This window comes from Halyomorpha halys, unplaced genomic scaffold (genome assembly GCF_000696795.3).
Source record: "Halyomorpha halys isolate HHAL.00 unplaced genomic scaffold, Hhal_1.1 Scaffold652.1, whole genome shotgun sequence".
In the NCBI taxonomy this organism is placed as follows: Eukaryota; Metazoa; Arthropoda; class Insecta; order Hemiptera; family Pentatomidae; genus Halyomorpha; species Halyomorpha halys.
In genome coordinates, this window is record NW_027110397.1 from 41,671 (window position 1) to 55,518 (window position 13,848).

General features: G+C 31.0%; 1 protein-coding gene across 1 annotated transcript in view; it reads right to left on the reverse strand.

The window, feature by feature from the left end:
* Positions 1–1,822: 1,822 nt before the first annotated feature.
* Positions 1,823–13,848, reverse strand: part of LOC106685031 (enteropeptidase) — a gene marked incomplete at its 5' end in the record, with an annotated part of 18,625 nt that continues 6,599 nt past the window's right edge. The window contains 6 exon segments of the mRNA XM_067048559.1: positions 1,823–2,167; positions 2,262–2,458; positions 7,510–7,724; positions 8,746–8,926; positions 9,918–10,091; positions 10,197–10,325. Of these exon segments, the coding sequence (XP_066904660.1) occupies positions 2,003–2,167; positions 2,262–2,458; positions 7,510–7,724; positions 8,746–8,926; positions 9,918–10,091; positions 10,197–10,325 (1,061 nt within the window).

Consider the following 13,848-nt stretch of genomic DNA (forward strand, 5'->3'; position numbering starts at 1 on the left):
AGGGCGCTTTTTGAGGGATCTAGGCCAATAAGTTGGATTTCGGGAGAGAGAATAGAATAGGTATTGGAGGTGGACCACGGGATAGGATGTTACCACGGGAGTTGGATGTGCGGCATCCCCATCGTTGGTGCTTAGCATTATAGTCTCCTCCAGCAATGAAGCGTGGTCTGAGGGTTCGGAATAAGGAATCAAAGAGGTTATAAGAAAGGTGGCAGGAGGACAGTATACAGCTGAAAAAGTAACATGGAAAGGGTGAGTTGAAATGGTAACCGAGGTTGATTGAATTGCATCAGTTGGATTGGAAGGAATATGGGATTTGTGGATAAGGATACAAGAACCAGCATGGGAAGTTTTGTCTGGATGGTCTGATCTATAAGTGATGTAGTCACATATGTAAAAGTGTGTCCTGTACGTGAAATGAGTTTCAGTCAGGAGGGCTATATCAATGTGTTTTTCATGAGGAATAAGTCAAGTTCATCACGGTGATTATGTAGGCCATTAGCATTCCATAACAGGACAGCTAGGGATTTTGTGCTCATCATGGGAAATCAAGCAGGATTTCGGATAGGATTGTGGTGAGAAGGTTAATGAGAGGTTTGATGGTATCTTGAAGATCTTTTAGGAAGGATGTGAGGATAGAAGTTATATCCATTGGATTTTGGTGATGAGGATATGGATCAGGAGCTTGGGATGGATGGTTTGTGTGACTAGATGTACTGAGTGAGGGCTGGGCTAGTCATGATGTATGCGGAGCTGGGGTATGAGTAGCTGTTTCGGATTTCAATAGTTGGGACGAGGAGTTGGTTAGAGCAGCTGGACGAGATGGAACTGGGAGTGGATGTAGTGGCAGCAATTCTACCCGTTAGGGTAGATGGTAGGGAGCATTTTGATGACGTGGAGGTTGAGGCTGAGGATGAGAGGTCAGGGGCTTAGGTTGAGAAGTCTGAGGCGCCTGACGTCGAGGCTGGCTTTTCTTGATTGTGATCTTGGAGAAAGTCCAGGTTCAGTCTTGAGATCGATCTTGAATTTTTGAAGCAGACAGCTGCGATTCAGTGACATGAGCTGATGTTTTCAAGTTTAGCAAAATTTCCAAATTTCAGACTGCAGGGAACGAGTTTGTTCTGAGCTTTTTGATGCCATGAAGTGTGACCTCACCTTCTGCAAATTTTTGTAGTTTTCACAACCTCTGTAGCTTGCTAGGTGTTCTTTTTGACAGAGAGCACATTTTGCTGGTTCATCCCAAGGTTTCTGGCAGGTTTCTGTAGCGTGAGGGCCAGCACATTTAACGCACCTAGCCTGGTTATGGCAATAGGCCTTTGTATGCCCTAAGTTTTGACACCTGGTGCATTGGACAATAATAGGTTTTTGTCTGGGCTCCTAAAAATAAATCTTTATGCACAACTAGTAATTCTATAAACACCTCATTATTTTTCCTTATATAGATTCTATTAAAAAAATATTAATTAATCTTTATTTTGAATATAATAAGGAAATTTTATTATTTAACCTTTGACTTAGGGCAAAAATTTTTATAATTTTTGAGGAAAACTCTTAGTTTATTAATTACACTTAATAATAAATATTGGACACAAATATATTAAGTATTAACAAATACTAATAAGTAGACTGAGAGTCTGAGAGAAAATAGGACTAATTATAACATAATATTAGGACATATCCCTTGCAATGAGGAGAATATGGACATCCACTAATAAAGATGGGCTGGATAGTGGACAGTTTGTTGAAATGTTGTCCAAAAAACAAACTAAATAAATGAAATATTAAGGGTTTCATTAGAAAATAAAGTAATAATAACATTAAGGAATTTTGAAGATTTTTAGTTAGTCATCATTAGTATTAATATAAAATTTAATATAATTTACAAAAATTAGAAACTTTTTACAAATAAATTAAATATGGTATTTGTTCTTTTAATGATAAATTAATATATCACATTGTAAATTCCAATCACAGCAGTGACCACAGCTTCATACAAAAGCATCTATAAGGCATTGACATCTATCCATTTCATGTACTCTGATATTCTTGTATACAGATCTGGAAAAGCGGGTCTCACTGCACAGCCAGTGACTCCGAAACTGACAACTCCAACAAGAATGTGGTGTCCAGTCTTGTCTTGAATGGTCAGAGGTCCTCCGCTGTCGCCCTAATTAAAATATTTTACTTGTGTTATTAATGCTGGGTTTAGAAAGAGCATAACATGATTCATGTTTTGTAAATAATAATAATAATCTACTCACAAAGCACGTCCCTTGCTTGTGAGTTGGTGAAGCACACATCATCCCCACCGTCACAGGCTCTTCAATTAAACGAGAGCACTCAAAGTTGGTCAGTGTTTCAACTTCTAGCTTCTGTAACACAGGACTCGGCTCTCCCATTGGGAAAGAAGTAATGCCCCATCCGACAACTGTTCCCTTTTCTCCAGTGTATGAGTTTTCTGCAATAAATATACAAAAATAAAATAGCCCAACATTTTATCTGGCTTATGAACCTAAAATTATTTTATAGGATTTAGTATCCTAGAAGACTACCTATGATTTGGTATTTAGGACATTAGGTTACAACCTTAACATTTGGTCTGTGAATTTTTTCCCTTTATGGCTACTACATATAAGGGCTGCTTATTTTCTATGCTTCATGCATACTGGTTCTATAATTTATCACCCTTGCAACAATTATTATTATGAAACATAAATAATGGAAATAATAAATTAAACACAATTAGATTACTTTTTTGTAAATTACATCAATGACCATCAAGATATGTCACCAAATGCTGTATGGTCAAAACAACTGATTATATACTAAATTTTATAAATGAAGTTTATATTTACATTTTGTACAAATTATATTAATCATTATATAGATACAATTTATATACCAATTGGATATTACTTAAATTTAAGATTGTTCCATCCCGAAAATTAATTGTAAAACTACTTATAGGGAAATTTCTTGTTTAAATACCATACCGTTTTGTTTTCACTATAACTGGAAAAGAAATTTCTAAGTATTCCCAAACACATATATAAATACAACTGATACTAAAACAGTACATATATTGTATTAACAAGCCTGAGATGTTGTTTACATCGGGACCTGCTTGTGCTATACTGCAGGTGTCCCGAGTGTAATTTTACGATTATAATTAAAATGTTATTAGTGTGGAAAAGGGGGGCTGAAAATTGAGAGACTTTCCGCTAATTAGCATGCATATATTTTCCTTTATTCATAAAAAGTATTAATCCCTGGAGGGGCAGATGGTATTAGTGTGTTAGGTTTTAATTTAATTCTCAATAAGTAAATTAGAAAAGTGGGGTCTCATAGACTAATGGAAATCATGCACTTTCGCTGTCGCAGTCACTTCCGCATCCTATGGCCGCTTCCCTCATCGAGGTGTACGGTGGGCAAAACGGTGAAAACCATGTGTCTTCGCCTGGTGCCTGAAAAGACGTCTTTCCTATTCAGTGGCTGGCCAGCGTGTACCGGACTCTGGCGTGATGGTAGGGGTAGGTCAGGTCCTAGCTTTCATAGTGCATTGGCTGTGGTGGCATTGCAGTCGCAGCGTCTTCAGAGGCCTTCCGGTGTCCGCGGAAAGGGGGGGCCTCAGAAAATGAGACCCCCGACCCCGACTTTATATAAAACCAAAAAAGAATGGTAAAAATCGGATTACTTAAATCCGACAGATGTTTTATAATAAGTAATATGAAGTCTATATTTATTTGTTTGTGTGTGTTTTTTTTAATTATTTCATACTAAATTAATCACATTAGCAGTCAAAACCCCATCTTTATTTTAAATCTTAATTGTTCATCCTTAAGGGATTATATAGAATAAATAAATCCTTTGGTAAGTGAAGGAGCTTTCATCTTAAATTTGATTTTTTTTATTCATAATATTTATCAACTCCAAGTTTGATCCGATAATTACAGCTAAATTTAATAGATTTGTCCATAAATACATTTTTATAATATTACTGTCACATATACATTTAGGTCTTTCTGAACATTTTAGTGAAAAAATCACTGTGTTATAGTTAAAATTACAAAAGTTATAAGTATTTTTTTTTCGTTTCCTACTAAATCAATTACACTGGTATTCAAAAACTCACCAATTTTATTTCAGAACCTAATAATCGGTAGTTTAAGGATTATTTTAAAAAAATAATCCTTTGGTTAGTGAAGGGGCTTTCATCTTAAATTTGAATGTGAAATTTTGTTTTTTCTTCAAGATATTTTTGAAAACCAAGTTTGAGCTGACAATGACTGTATCACTCAACACTTTCACTCCCAGTGGGACAAATGTCCCAGTTAGCGCTTCGGATTGTCTGGGAAAAGATGGGAAATGGGATTGGTTCCTCGTACGACTGGAGCACCTTGCCTCTACTTCAGGGACACATTGGAACACCTTGCCCCTACCATTGGGACAAAAATATACCTTCTGACCCATTTGCCCCAAAAATGCAAAAACTCTTATTTTCCGTTCTTAAGGCCTCATTAAGATATTTCAAGGCTAATTGGTTTGTTTTCATATTTACTAGTAAAAGGGTTAATATATATGTGTTCTTAAATACATTCCTGCTTTATTCTGTAGGTCTTTCTTAACATTTAAGGAAAAAAACATCATTGTGCAGTGATGAAAATTTCCAGAGTTACGAATTTTTTACTTTTACTATGCCACGAATGCTACGATTCTCATGAATGTAGAAATATTAAATTAAACATATTTATATATCAACATTTGAAAATTAATAATGCAAAAAGTATTTAACATATCAAAATTATATTTTACATAGTAAATAAGGATGGCAAATGAAAAAACTAAAAAAAATTTAGAAAAATCCATGGCTCTCATTTTAATTCATGGCTGGTTTGAAATGGAATAACCCATTCAAAACAATGTCATTGAACTTGATAAATTAATTAGGGAGAGGAAATACCATAAAGAGAGCAAAAGTAATTTTGTATATTTCAATGTTCCTGAGTGTAGTACTGAGGTATCTGAAGATTGGATATAACAAGTTGAAAATATTATGAAATTAACGAAGTTAGTGATATATTAGTTATCTTTTCAGACTAAATAACACTAAAGACGACAAGGTAAGAACTATAAAATTTATCATCAAATGAATAACCTCTCTTTACATTTATCCAAAAACAGTAATAAGGTTAGTTTATTAATCTGATCAACAACTCAAAAATAAAATACATTATTTCACAGAAGTATTGAGAAAATTAAGACTAGAACAACGGAAGAATGATAGTGAAAATAATCTGACTATTAAATATATTAGAGGACATTCATGTATTATTTAATCAAACAATTAAATTAAATTTACTAAAAGTAAATACCACGTCTATCTAGTATGTTATGATATGACATTAACTGAAACCAATTTATTTAGTGAAATTTATTCAGAGGAATTAGGCCTTTTTTAATATTTTTTGAAAAGACAGAAGCTGTAACAATAATAGTGCTAGAGTTCACTATAATAACACTAGCGCTAGAGTTCACTGTAACAACACTAGTGCGAGAGTTCACTATAACAAAACTAGTGCTAGAGTTCTTATTTCCATAAGAAATTATTCTCTCACGGTCAACTATCTCTCATCATTATGATATATTATTATACTGAATGATATATTTATTACAAACTATAATTTTTTCATTATATCATAATACCTCTATTAAGTTTTCCATTAAATTAATTATTTCTTATATAAATTATTTTATATAAAATAGTATTATATTATATGTTATAGATTATATTCAATTTATACACTTGAAATTGCAATTTATATTTGTAACTTAGGTCCTATTTGTGCTTTGTCCTATATTTGTGCTTATATCATTGTATTATTTGTATATAATTTGTGTATGTAACTGGGTTTAAGCCATATAAATACATGATACCATATTAGTAAAAAGATCTGTTATAAACTAACGACCCAACTGAAGATGTTGTATATCCAGCCAGTTTTTTTTATCTTGATTGTTCGTTCCTTTTTCATTTTCAAAATAAATTTCATATTTTATTCAGCTAATTACATGTTAGGTTGCATGCTAGCTAATTACAGGTTATGCACTTATCAAAAGGCATTTGTAATTCAAATTCAAACTTTAGGGCTTAACTAGGTAGTATTATATTATATTACAAAAGGAGAAGAACCTCTTTCTTCTCCTCGTATAAGTCATCCATGGTCAACTATCTCTCATGATGATTAATATTATATTATAGTTATTATTATTTATTGTTTCCCTCCCATTCACGGATTAAGAGCTGGGTGGGGGACACGGTCCAACCACCTGCGGTTTTAAATTCAGTCAAATATTTGAAAACTTTCGCACGATTCTTGGCGGATCTAGGAGAATCGCTTGTTGAGCCTCATATTATATTTATTACATTATTATAGTTATTATATGAGGTGTAAAAATGCAAAAGGGAATAAGTCTGAATTATACATTTTTTTCTGCTAATTCAAAAATATATTTTTAGTGTAATACTTATTATGTATTATACATACATAATTTTTTATTTTTTTTTAACAATTATTATTGCATTAGTAGTTTTTAAACTTCATCAGAAATAGATTTGTAAAATATTATTAAACCATTTCAATTGATAAATTTAAAGAAAAATTAAACAAAGTGGATTTATCCCCTTTTACAAGGCAAATTGAAAAAAAAAGTTAATAAACCAGGAAAAAAAACTCATGTGAATTACAATTCTTTATTATTTTAATTATTAAACCTTAATATTAAACTATTATATGAAAAGAAATTAGAAAAAAAAAAATAAACAAATTTCATGTAATTTATCGAGTTTTGTTTTTTATAACAATCGCCAAGAAGCATTTTAATTTTAATTTTTCCAAAAACTGAATACTCCTCGATAGACCCATCTGCTGCTTCAACCTGCTATTTTGATTTATTTGTATTCTTTGTATATTTTAAAGGTGAAAATAGTATTAACAATAATTAAAAGGCTGCTCAGTATTTAAAGAAATGTATATTTTTCTTTAAAACTACTCATATATGAATCATATAATTTAATTAAAATAAGTTTAGTGTCAGTATATTTGATAGTTTTGTTTTTTTAAAGCCAAAATGTTATTTTTTTTATTAGTTATTTATTCCATTTTGCATCTTAACCCTAATTGGAATGTAGAATTAGATCAAATCTGTATAGTGTAGAAAACATTAAAAAATTACATAAAATGGATTTATTCCCTTTTGCATCTCTAACCTTTAAATAAAAATTAAATTAATAATATCATGTATTAAATTGTATGGCCATAGATATTAATATTTTGTTAATATTCAAGATGGTTGTCAAAAGTAAAACAAAAAACTCTATTAGACTATGACTTTTGGATTCTCATTGTAGGCTTTTTTCATACTATTTTTTGTTTTAATTTTGAGTATCATCCCATGAGTTTTCTTCTAGATAAATTAATAATAATATGTAACTATTATAAAAATACATGCCTGGCTCAGGAAGACATATAGGTTGAATGGTGTCAGTGAATTCAACAGGTGTGTTGAGCTGGAGAAGGGCTACGTCATTGGCCAACAGGAACGGATGGAAATGCGAGTGAAAGAGAACTCTCGACACAGTTCTAAGTTGATGCTCTGTCTCATTGTCATTTGTCAAATCATGATCTCCTAGGTGAACTATCAGTGATCCTATTGGCGTGTCACGCCTGTTGTTAACTTAGCAAAAATAACTAGTAATCAAAACTTACATATCTAAATACTAAAACAACCCGTATTATAAGATTTAAAATTCAAAGTATAAATGCTTTGTTAATTATAATATGTAAAATTAATAATTTAAACTAAAAATATGGCAGAAAGTCAAAGTAAAGAGGAAAGCGTGAGCAATGACCTCTCAAAGTATTATTGTGGCAGAAAATAAAAGTAAAGAGGTGAGCATGAGCAATGATCTCTTTAAGTATTATAATGGCAGAAAATAAAGGTAAAGAGGAGAGCGTGAGCAATGACCTCTCAAAGTATTATAATGGAGACATAAACTGATCAATACATATAATAAAATGAATGATGGAAATCTAGAAGACTCACTTTCAGAACCACATGCCTAATAAGGAAACCAGATTTAAAAAGATAACAAAATTCAAGAAGAATTAAGTACCAGATAGAAAATATGAAAACAGCTAAGATAAAATTATTCATTTCAGAAGAAGAAAAAAAAATGACCAATAAAATAGCCCTCCCCTCTTTCCCTTCAAATATCCCTCCCCTCTTTCCCTTCAAAAAATAATAATAATAAAACTCAGACAAGAATTCTTGATTTGATTTTACTTGAGATAATTTCACCATGTACCTACAAGATCCTTTTCTTTTTATACAGAAGCCTTCCTATTTATACTGCAAGAATTTCTCATTCTTATTCTGTAAAATGGCACATTAGATTCAGAAGGTCTTCAACCACAGATCTAGTCTTCTCCATTAGAAGAATCATTTAGGTGTTATATCTCTTTCATACAAGACATACGAAATGTGATGTAATGAGAAATCCCAAGTCCATTGAACCATTGAACGAGTATTTTAAGCAAATAAAAAATGTAAGTTCTTTTTGGATATGATGTTTAATTATTTTTCATTTATTTACTTTTAAAAAACTTACTTGAAAATTTAAAAACATCAATGAATAATGAAGAAAATTAAATTCTGTACTAAGCTATGAAAATAATAGGAACATACGTCATGAGACAATGGGCAGCAGTGACAACAAACTTCTCCGAGATGAGGGCACCACCACAGAAGAACATATTATCGAGCCCGATGGCCACAGTCCAAGGGAACTCTCCGAGGTAAGCATCAGTTCCAGAAACTATTCTACGTCCTCCTACAATTCCTTGTAAAAGATGCCGTTTAGTTGTTTCTGCAACAATTCAAAATCAATTTTTTTATATATTTTAATTAATATTCTGAGAAGAAATGTGAAATAAAGAGATATGTTAAAAAATAAAATCAGGATTTATTTGGATATGTGTTTGCTTGCCTTAATTTATTCTCAATAGTTTCAGATTAGTCAATAAAATCTGCATTCTATCAATTTCACTTTATTTTATTGTACTTATGTGAACCAAACTTTATGAAGTATTATCTAAGAAAATGTTATCAACATTAAGTAATAGGTCCTTAAAACCCTTTTGATTAATTAAAGTATCTATAATATATTTATTATATTCATGGTGAATAAATGTAATTTAATTAATTAACACACTATACAATAAATGATTCATATTCATTCCATTCAAATTAAATTTGTTTTATTTCTAATATAATAGCCATGTTTATAAGGTAAAGGTATGTTTCTAATATAATAGTCAAGTTTATAAGGTAAAGGTATGTTTCTAATATAATAGCTATGTTTATAAGGCAAAGGTATGTTTCTAATATAATAGCTATGTTTATAAGGCAAAGGTATGTTTCTAATAAAATAGCTATGTTTATAAGGCAAAGGTATGTTTCTAATATAATAGCTATGTTTATAAGGTAAAGGTATTTTTTTAAAAAACACACTAATAAAAACCTAATATAAGGTCATATTGAATATGAATATTCCTTGTGTAGAAATTTTGATTGTATATGTATATGTGTAATATGTATTTTTTGTTTTCAATGACACACATACTAAAAATTAATTAATTTTTAAGAGTTAAAGTAATTTTTTTTAAGCTAAAACAAAAAGTTTTCTTATTTTTTTCCAAAATATCTTCATATGTCTTTTCTGTAACTTAGTTTTTAGAATTACAAATAAAAGTAATAAATATACTCTGATAATTTGGAAAAGCTTTTAGGAAAATATAATTTAATTGTGAGATTTTATCTACCTATCTAGAATATATACTGTATACTTATATACCTACTGTAATAGAAGGTATTGAATATTGGTTCTGGGTAACTCCACCAAGTGTGTTGTGGAATTTGACTTTTCCAATGGCGTATGTCTTGCAGCCAATGGGCGTCATTGAAGCTATTCAAATAGTTTGAACTTGATGTTGAATAAATATCGTTTCTCACTTCACCACAATTTGGAGGAGCTGAAATGTGAATATGTTCTAGTTGCATGATAAATACATTATTTTATTGCTACAGTATCATGTAGTAATAGGTTGTATCATAATATTATTTTAGTCTGTAATGACCTTTAAAATATCTGAGTTGAGCACTGGGTAGTTGCTTTATCTTAATGTCCCAATAGTAAGTTCCTCCATTTTGTATTAAAATTGCCAGTTTTAGCGGCTGGATTTGACCAGGCTTCACAGCTACTGTTGCTGAAACATGTTAGTATTTCCAAGTTATTCTTTAAATTAGAACTATAAACAGTCAACTAATCAATTAATGTTGTGAAATAAAATGTATTCATTAGTCATCAGAAATAATTATAAATAACTCATTGCTAAACATACAAATTGAAATTTACAGTTCTAGAGATTGAATTTTTCAATCCCTAATCACCCCTACAAAACATAAAATTCTTTTAACTTTTTGTTTTGTATCTACCTATTAGATGATAAGAAATATTAAAGAAAAATATAATTAAAAGGCTATATTTGTTCTAAGAAAATTTGATAGCTAATATAAATATTTTATGTTAGAAATTATTATTTAAACAATATTTAATGATATAAATATAAGATATAGTTTTTTAAAAACCTTTTTACTAGAAAAAGAAAGTATTGCAATGTCGAATTCAACGTGCACTCTTCAACAGATCTTTTTTTTCAGTCCCCCTATTCCAAAAAAATACATTTTTGACAATGAGCCTATCTCTTTCTGTACCAAGATTATTTCTTGAATGAGAGGATAAATTTTCTTGCTTTTTTTAATTTCTTTTGTACCACTTTGGTCTTTGATATATGTGTACCAAAGCGGTAAGAAAAATCATGTGAGTGGGTACACCAAATATTTTTTAATTCAAACCAACAATTAAGTTTAATTTATGAATTTGACTCATGTATGTATAGTGAACACAAAAAGTATAACATTTGGTAAAATTGGTTAAAAATGAAATGGGCAAGTTAAACTGAAAATTAAGAGCTAAAATAGCAATGAAATCTGGATATAGCAAATAAATCTGAAGTTATTCCATATCTCTTGGATACATTTCACTATTTACAGATGGAGAAGTGCTTTATCATGAAAAAATAATTACTTAAATTAAAAAATACATACAACTAAAGTAAAATTTAAAAGGAAGATGGGCATGGGTCCGGTCAAACAGTAAAGAAACTATTGACTGCACCCAAACCATCTTCCTTTTATTAATTACACAATCAATGAAGGATATTCCAAAAATAAATATTGATAACACATATAGTAAAAAGTAAAATTAAAGAAAGTAAATTGAGCATATTACTTACTACAGTTATACACCTTTTAGTATATGCAGATGGATCACATAGTATCATATATACAGATGGATCACATAGCTCAACACCTTATTATAAATTCCTTAGCTTTATAAACATACAAATCAATATAGTGTTATAAAATAAATATATTATTGTTGATAATCATTTATTCATCGAATGTTGATGATATATGATTTCCTGGTTCATATATTTTATATAAATTATTATAAAATATATTATAACATTTATATATAATGTGAATTACATGCAACAATGCAGTACATCAAGGAGACTTTAAAGGTGATGTATCCAGGTTTAATTTTCTTTTTTTTATTACAAGGTATATAAGTCGAATTATACACAATCATACTATATAAAGGTGCTAGCTATATAATTATACTATATAAACGTGCTAGCTATATAACGATGCACAATTATACTATATAAACGTGCTAGCTATATATAGGAGGTTGTCAGCCCCGTCGACCGGACATAGTACCGCAGATAGCCACTGGTCCTCCAGGTTGGGGGAACAGTACACTGACCCTCATACATTTACACGGATTACGGTACACTACATTCACCCCAACACTATAGACCTAGGTCAATGACAGTACACACCCTAGGGTCACCTCCCCTAGGTAGCCACCCCGGATGGGGAAGCGTGTCAGGAAGCTATAAAGAGGCAATCCCTCCACCTGACTCGGGGGAGTGGGTCGATACCCCATTCACCTTAAACCCTATCATCACAGAAAACAGAATGCAAAGAGCTGAATTGTTTTTACGGAACTTGACACCGCTTAGGAATATATGGAGAAGAGTTCCTGAACGACAACGGGGAAAGAATCTTAAACTTCTGTGTGTCAAACGACATAGTTATAACAAATACACTCTTTCCGCATAAAGAATGTCATAAATATACTAGAGAAGAGCAAGGAAGAAACGAAAAATCTATTATAGATTTTATTCTGGTTAAAAGAGAGGAAATGCGAGAAATACAGGATGCCAGAATCAAAAGAGGATTTGAGATCAGCAGTGATCATTATTTATTAATAGTAAATATAACATGGAAAGATACAAACCCAAGAAAAAGATGCAACCTCAAAAAAAGGGTAACCAAATCGTACCGCTTAAAGTAGGAGGAAATGGCAACCTAATTTCAGGAAGAGGTAGAAAGAATGGCTTCAGACCAAAGCAGACCTTAGGATAGTGATGAAATCGATACGAGCTGGGCAGCTTTTAGGAGGATCCTCCTTGATGCCTCGAAATTGGTCTGTAGTGAGAAGAGCGTAAGGTCCCAGAAGAACTGCCTGGCGGACAGAAGATCTTAAAAAAAGAGATCCAAGAAAAGAAGGAAGCTTGGAAGAATCATTTGAGCCTGAAAACTCCCGCTGCTTACCAATTGTACAAGTATCGGAGGAAAGAAGCCAAGTTAAAAATGCTAGAAGCGAAAAAGAAACCATGGGAAGATTTTGGCCGGAAGCTCGAGGAAAATTCTAAAGAAAACCAGAAGGTCTTCTATAGAGTTCTCAAAGCAATGAGAGAGGAATGACCGACTTCTCTGAATGGAATTAAGGATAGAAATGGAGATATTATCTGCCGTGATGAACTCATCATGGAAAGGTGAAGAGAGTATTTCCAAGATCTGCTAGAGGGAATAGATGTAGAGCTCGGTGAGATCCAGAGAAGGTTTGAGTCGAAGACGGCTAATCAGTGAAGAAGAACTTCAAGAAGCCATCAACAAAGTCAAACTAGGCAAAGCAGCAGGTATCGACGAAATTTTAAGATTTCCTTGATAAGGATAGATAGTAGTCTAAGGAGTGAAACAAAGAGAAGGAGAGAATTGATTAAATTAAGTTTCTCTTTTAAATTATTATCTAAATTCAAACAAGATATTCATTTATAATATAATAATAAACTAATTCAGTTTATATTTTTATTAATATTTGTTTCTATATTTCAAGTAACATTAGCTATATAGAATTATATATTTCTAATTATATATTATAATTCTAAGATACAAACAACTGAATGATATTGACAATAATGACTGAAATCGATGAACAAATTTTATTAAATTAAAAAAAAAAAATGTATAAAAACAGATTCAAAAAACAATATCCTATTGAAAATATGCAGGTTTTATCTCAGGACAGTGTTTACACGAAAGAGTTTTGAATTTTTGATCTGTACACCAAGGCTTTTTTTTTCCTCAATAATAATTTCATAAATGATACCAAATTAGAATTATTGATTTTTACAATTTCATTAATATAAAATATAATTTTATATTTCAACATGAGTTGATAGTGTTTACCTAACTAACAAAATATAAAATTAATACTATATTTCATTATCATTAATTTTAGTAGAAATATTCCTTAAGCAATGGAAAATCTTTTCTCAAGAAAAATATTTATACATACATACATACATATATATA